This window comes from Salvelinus sp. IW2-2015, unplaced genomic scaffold (assembly GCF_002910315.2).
Source record: "Salvelinus sp. IW2-2015 unplaced genomic scaffold, ASM291031v2 Un_scaffold1216, whole genome shotgun sequence".
In the NCBI taxonomy this organism is placed as follows: domain Eukaryota; kingdom Metazoa; phylum Chordata; class Actinopteri; order Salmoniformes; family Salmonidae; genus Salvelinus; species Salvelinus sp. IW2-2015.
In genome coordinates, this window is record NW_019942783.1 from 75,356 (window position 1) to 82,669 (window position 7,314).

Consider the following 7,314-nt stretch of genomic DNA (forward strand, 5'->3'; position numbering starts at 1 on the left):
CCCATCCCATGTACAGGAGCCACACCAGACTTCTCTACTCAACTCTGGAGACCTGGAACTGGAGGTGAGGACTGTAGTCATCTCTCAATCTAATCTACTAGTTGCATTGTGTGTGTGTGTTTGGGAGGAGAGAGTACTAGAGTTCCAGCCTAACTGTACTTCCTGTCGCCCCCAGGATACTAATGTTACCTTCACCACCACGCCCACAGCCCCCCAGGCTGCAACGTCCCAGAACAGCCTTGTAAGGCTGCAAAGAAGCTCCCCAGACCTCTCCACCTTTGTGCAGGACATGACTGACAAGTATGTTGCTCTGTGGCTTTCCTATTCTCCCCTTGATTGTTTGATTGTATTATAAATCTTTTAGATGCCCAGCTCAACTGGGCCTCCTAGATATGTTCCCCATTAGAAAAGTTATATTTTATTTACTTTTCAGCCACTGGAGTCTGTTGAGTGAGAATATGCGTGCCAAGGTGAGTTAAAGTCAGTTCCTGTCTGCTTGGTTAGGGAAATGGTGAGTCATCACATGGCTCTAAGTCATTATATCGATACAGTGTCTAACTTCTCTATATGTTCATTGCAGTTAACTAGAGATGAGTTTACTGCCAAGTGCATGGACATTGTCACATGGGTGAAGAAGATCAAATCGACAGTTGTGGTTCCCGCCCTTGACCTCACCATGCAGATAGAGCTGGCTGAGTTGCCAGGCTCTCCTGGATCAGGAAGTGAGGAGGCGGCAGTAAGTTCTCTCTCCCGCACTGTGAAATTAAGTTGTTCTCAAGGCCCCAGCAGGAGCACCAGTTCTAAAACTTCCTGGAGCACACCGACACCCACACCTTTCCCCTCCAGTCACAGGTAAGCACCACTATCCACTTCCCTCCAATAAGTTCTACCCTCACACATTACTCCCATACCCCCCACCATGTGTACCAATAACCAGCCCGACTTAGTGAGAGATACTGCTTAGATGGAACACAAGATCTCTAAAATGTTTATTGGTTTACTTCTTTTGAGTATTAATAATAATGAGGTTGAGTCCAACACTGACATCTTTGTTRCTATGTCTCTGTTGTGTGCATTCTCTAGGTCCATGACCTCTTTGCTGAGTGAAGAGGATGATGAAGACTTGATCCCTGGAGAGTTCACATATCTCTCTACTCCTGAGGGGGGGAATAGAGAGATGAGGGACAGACCCTGCTCAGAGCCACTCAGGTCTATGTTTGGCCTGTCTCAGAGCTGTGTTTTCAATCAAATGGTCCACAGTGGAGCATGCAGGTCGCTTAGTGAGATTGTACTGCCATCYAGCCGGAGTAGGCAGAGGAAGCTCATGCCCATCATCGTCTCCACAGACACCAGATTGGTAATGGAAATTGTGGAGATGGTGATGAAAGTCATCAACTCCAGGCTAGCTCAGCTAATGCTAAATGTGGGTTGTAGTCAGGGAACTGAAGGACATGGCAGCAACTCAGCAAGCATTCAGTTTGCTCAAGAGATGCTGAGCATGGCAACTGCATCAATGTATGCCCACGCCGTGGAGCATATTGCGCACGGCCGCAAGTCCAGCAGTCGCCAGTCCAACAAGTCTCTGCTTGAAACAGAGGGGGAGATGGAAGCCATATTGGGTCCTCTGGCTGGACAGGTAATAGTCACCATCATCAATAGTATCCTCAGGACTAAAGACAACGGAAGAACTGAGCAGGAACGGACCACCCCTTTGAGTTACTTCCTTACTGCAGTTTCTGCTGAAATTCAAAGCATGGTAGTTCAAAGATCTGCAAGTAGACAGTCCTCCAGGCAGTCAATCAGTGACCACTTGATGAATATCTCCAAGGGCAAGATCGTGAAAGCCGTTCAAATTAAAATGTCACAACTCTATGGCGAGTCTACCAATGAAAGCTGCATATCAGCAACTCCAACAATCGAGAGCCTGTCCAAGTGCTCATCCAAAGAATCCCTTTGTGATTGGACTCTCACCTCAGACGACGTGCATCCAGCTAAGTTCCTGTCTAGCAACAGAATTACAGCATTGTCGACTGATGTTGTGGATGTTGTGTTTGGTGATGTTCTTTATAATCTTGGACTTTCGGACAGCCAAACACTTTTAAGGCCACAGTGCACCAGCTCCAGCTCATCAATAGACATCAGCGGTGTTGCTGGGGAGATGGTCAGACAAGTCTCCGTAAAACTCCAGCCTTTTGTGTCTGAGAGCAGTCTGGAGGCCATGTCCATGACTCACGACTCACCATCTCTGSCCATCTCAGACTCTGACTTGAAGTTCTTGTGCTCTCACTCAGCGGTTGCTGTAGCAACTGCCTGCCAAGAAATTAAAACTGAGCTTGAGATGAGTCTCAACCCAGCCACAGAGGCCGACTCCCAGGGTAACCTTGCTGCCAGAGACCTGGTATCTTCTCTGTCACAGAGTCTTGAGGACATAGATGTTTCTCACATCATTCAGGGCCTTAAGGAGGCAGATGTGACATTTGCCAATCTGAACGAAACCCCTTCGACCGACACTAATAGATTAGAGGAAATCTTATCTGCCCATATTTCCCCTGAAAGTATTGCAGCRGCATCGGTTGATCTTTTTGATGGCGTATTAGGAGACTTGCATGAGGCATTTGAGGCAAATAAGGTCTCAGCAGCCACAAAATCTGGTCGCAAAAAGTTCTGGGTTGAAGTACATACAAGTTCMCAAAACCTGTACACCAATGCGCTGGACAAACTAAATAAGTGGTTCAGTTTACACCATCTCACTGAGGAAAAAGATGTCCCTCTGAATACCAAGCTCTCTCCAACTGGACCACTCCTAACTGAGGCCTGTGTGGAGGTATCTCCTGTGCAAAAGACCAGTATTAACAGCTCTGGTATGTCCTTCAGGTCTCTGAGTGATATCTCAGACAACCAGCTAACCCTCAACACATGCACTAAAGAGGTCATCAAAAAGGTGGCCTCAGTTCTGAAGGTTGAGGCTTCTAAGGAAGACTGTTCTTCTTCTGTTGGAGGGAGGGCATTAAATGTGTTCTTGGAGTTCAGCCAGAAGTTGGATGCTCTCATCTCAAAGTTGGAGGACCTCCCYATTTCAGGTGAGATTTCCTCGCTCACACAGCCACAAAGTGCAGTCAGCAGCAGCAGAACCTCTAATATTTCCATCAGGAGTATTCTAAGTGTGGAGTTCCACACAAAGGCCAACCAGATCGTGAGTGAGGCTATCCTTGGAGCTGCAATTGTTTTCTATGCTCGCAAAGCCAACCATTTGGAGCTGAAAATGYCTGCTACCTATTCACAACATCTGTTTGCAGCAGCCTCAGACATTGTGAACATTATTGTGGAAGACCTAGAGAGAGRGACCATGGATACAGAGTCCCACCTCACACCTAAAATAGTTTTTGACAAGTTCCTGGATGTGGCTCACAACATCTACTACCGAGTGAGGGATAGGCTGAAGGTCTTCTTCTCCATGTCCCCAGTGCCTGCCTCCAAAACCAAAGATGTGGTGGATTCCATGCCTGTGGAGAAACATGGATACTTTGAGGCCTCTGACACTGCTCATGACCCGGAGCGACCTCAATCTGTCAGGAGAGAGAAGTTGTTGACAAAAGACAATTTAGCCAAGATTGAAAGGTCTAAATCCCTTGCGTCTCGGGGTGGCACGTCAACAGAAAATCAAGACTTTGACACCTTCACATTGACACCCACCAAGAGCATGTCAGTGCTGAGTGATCACAGTTTGAGAGGAGCTTTTTCTCTCTTGAGTGAAAGTTGCCAACCACTTTTGGCTCYCCAAGACTCAACAGTGGCAGTCACTAAGCATAGCTTCACCAAATCTGCGAAGAACACCCTCAGCCAGATCCTAAATGTGATCAAGTGCAGAGTTGTTGCCTCGGATAATTCATCTGTTGGACAGAAGACAACTGACATGTTGGACTCTCTTCTTGAGAGCCTTGACCAGTTGACTGCAGATGCGATAAAGGGGACAGCATCCCACAGCTTGAACACAATAGATGTGCCAGAATCACTGTCTAAGCAATCCTTGACAAAATACTTGTCTACTCATGAGAGGAACCAGGATTCTTCCCCTGCAAAGCTTGTGTCTCAACCATCATGCCTGATACCAACATCCATGTCTGACACCAACATTATAGTGCAAACTATAATGGAAACGCTGGTGACGGACGAATCAAAGAAGACTTCAGCAGAGGAAAACCTTGAGAGGCTCGTCTCCATTGAAACCATTCAAGGTGTGTCAGACGACCTCATCACTAAGGTCCATGGTCTCATTCAGGAGATCACAATAAGCCGGCAACTTCAATCCATTGCTGGCCACAGGAGCTTCTCTGAACCGGCATTGCCAAAGCCAGCCCTGAAAAAGCTGTCAAGGAATGATGCCTTTGAGCTAGCCTACAGCTTTGCCGAAAATTCTATTAGGACTCTCCTGGGGCAGTGTTTAAATGTGTTGCCCATTTCCACCGGAGTAAGGCAGACGATGGATCAGGTCACTAAGATAATGACCAACACAGTGATGGACACCCTGACTGATGTGTCCAAGCCCACAGTGAAGTCAGAGGATGGTAAGTTAAATTGCYATTTTAACTCTGTAGAGGAATCTTTTGTAACATGCTCAATAGATTGTTTCTTATGATGTAAAGTTTACTGACTTCAACTGTGCCTAATGTATCGTCTCTACTTCTCCCAGAATTAGTTTCCAGGTTAGTCCAACCAGATGAATTCCCCACCAGGAGCCTTAACCCAGCTGATGGCAACGCTGAGRTGATGCCTCGCTCTGCTGGAGGTGAAAAGAATAGCAAGAAGTGGCATTTCCTTTTGAAAATGCCTAACATCCCGAAGATCAGGATCAAGGTAGGGAGCTTTGTGTTTGGGAATTGCCTCTAAATTAGGGCTGGGATTGAATTATCCCACAGCCAGTGGGTTTATGAGATATTGTGAGGGCTCTTATGTCAGGATATATTTTGTCAACAGGTGTTCAAGAGAAAAGGACAAGCCAAGAAGCACCCTGAACTGGAAGCGCTGCCAACAAAACGTTTCAGTGATATGTCACTGAGTGAGTAATAAGCATTGATTATGTCATTTTAATTAATCACCATGTGACCAATTTGTTACGACCTTGGCAAGAGTGAACAAAGATACAGTATCAGTCAAAAGTTTGGACACACCTACTCAGTCAAGGGTTTTTCTTTATTTTTACTATTTTCTAAATAGTAGAATAACACATATGGAATCATGTAGTAACCAAAAAAGTGTTTAACAAATCAGAATATATGTATATTTGAGATTCTTCAAAGTAGCCACCCTTTGCCTTGATGACAGCTTTGCACACTYTTGGTTCCAGAGGTTCCTTCCACTTCCCCACCCATGGAGGACCTGATACCTGCACCTACTGCACAGGATCCCCAATCCCGTAAATGCCCCTTCGTGGTTAGGGTGTTTCGGGCCCTCTCTCGAGCCATCACCTTCAGAGGAGCTTCAGGGAAGAAGCACTAGATAAGTGCCTGATTTTAATAAACATTACTGCATTTATTTTTATGTCTACAGCAGTTGTATGTGCAAAATAACAAGATTGGTACTTCAGAGTGATTTATAGTGGTAGACTTTTTATGGTCATTGATTGTGGAATACTGATATCAATAAAGACAAAATATTGCCTCTTACAGGGATACCTTGCCTTCAGTGTGGCATGCCCATATTCCAAATGTCTAATAGGGAATCCCCACCCACCTCTAAGACTCCTGAGATGCACTGATAATTCTCACAGTATCACACTCATCCCACTCCTAGCTTATTGGCTATGGCTGGTTTAACAATAGTACTTCATCATTCTTTTTAAGATCTGGATCGCTTAGAATAAACAGGGTGAGGCCTCATAAGTTTGATGCACACAATGAATGTAGTATGTGTGGGGGAGCACATGGGCCAATACTGAGTGACAAAACTATAAGTCTTCCTAATGGGAATTCCTCGAACAGTGTGGCTTTTCCGAAGGGTATACAGCACATCCTACCATCATTTACATGGGTCACTCTCAACACCAAAGCTTCACCCTTCACATGTCTTTCTCCATCATGGAATTTCACTATATTTTTACCCCTGTTGATCATATCKTTGGTCTGCATGTTTGAGTGGGACATCAGATGGAATATTTGTTTGTGTGTAATATAGGACATCAAAGGCTTTGCTCATGGTATTTTAGTCTTAATAGGGGAAAGAGTGTAAAATATGTCAACAATAAGGAAGTAGACTTCAAACCAGGTAACTGAAATCAAATAGCAAGCCATTTCTTACATTCATAGAATTGTCTATATTAGAACTCACATTGACATTAGCATTTTGACAGATGGCATTGACTGATGAGTTCAGAGAGCACTGAAGGCTGTTCGACGGAGGGCTCTGCTCAGGATTCTAATAATGTAATATTGTCCACACGACCCTGAGCCCAYAGCACTTAGATGGAAAACATTGTTGAATCATGAATATGCCTCTCTCTGACRGTGACACAGGCATCCGCCCCCTAACCCTGCACATACCATCTGGGACCAACCCTCATATTCTATTCAGCAGTAGTCAACAGCTTATACTGGTGCTGCTTCATCATCTGTGAAGACAGGGTAAATGACTGACACACGCCTCCCAACAAACACACACGCAGACACGTACACTCCCCCCTGGACAGTGATTCACTATGAATAATATTCTCAGCATGAGGCAAAGTAAATGATTACTCCCCTCTCCCTAAAAMAAATGGAAGGGATAATAGGAAAAASAGCAKMGCCCCATGAGGTCAATCAGCCAGGTCCAGGATGAAGAGAGGAGTAAYGGTGCTGTGAGGTATAAAGTGAYGGTCTGTGRATGATGTGTCACATACATTATGGATGAAACCTTATGTTTTCCATCACTGTCAGATGTGCTTTGCTGCTGTCATCTGCCAGCGATTTAGTTCCTAAACTGGCCTATTTAGAATTCTACATTCGAGRGCCACCGTCAATTTAAACATTGAATGTACAAAATGCCAATTTTGAGTCACCCGCAATGCTCATCTTGTCACGAGCACCTTGACATTAGTGAATTAGTTACTTGCACCAGGTCCTAGGGCAAGAGCAAGTGGTTTGGAAACAGATGAACTCTGTGTCTGGGTGTGTGTCTATGTCTCTGTGTGTGTGTGTGTGTTGAATGTACAAAATGCCAATTTTGAGTCACCCGCAATGCTCATCTTGTCACGAGCACCTTGACATTAGTGAATTAGTTACTTGCACCAGGTCCTAGGGCAAGAGCAAGTGGTTTGGAAACAGATGAACTCTGTGTCTG

At 45.1% G+C, this 7,314-nt stretch overlaps 1 protein-coding gene across 1 annotated transcript; it reads left to right on the forward strand.

Moving 5' to 3' along the window:
• The first annotated feature begins 1,090 nt into the window (after positions 1 to 1,090).
• On the forward strand, positions 1,091 to 5,497 carry LOC111981167 (serine-rich adhesin for platelets-like). Its single transcript, XM_024137506.1, has 4 exons — positions 1,091 to 4,565; positions 4,691 to 4,854; positions 4,975 to 5,056; positions 5,345 to 5,497. Exons 1-4 carry the CDS (start codon positions 1,178 to 1,180, stop codon positions 5,494 to 5,496), a joined length of 3,786 nt encoding a protein of 1,261 aa, XP_023993274.1. The 5' UTR covers positions 1,091 to 1,177; the 3' UTR covers position 5,497.
• The last annotated feature ends 1,817 nt before the right edge of the window (positions 5,498 to 7,314 follow it).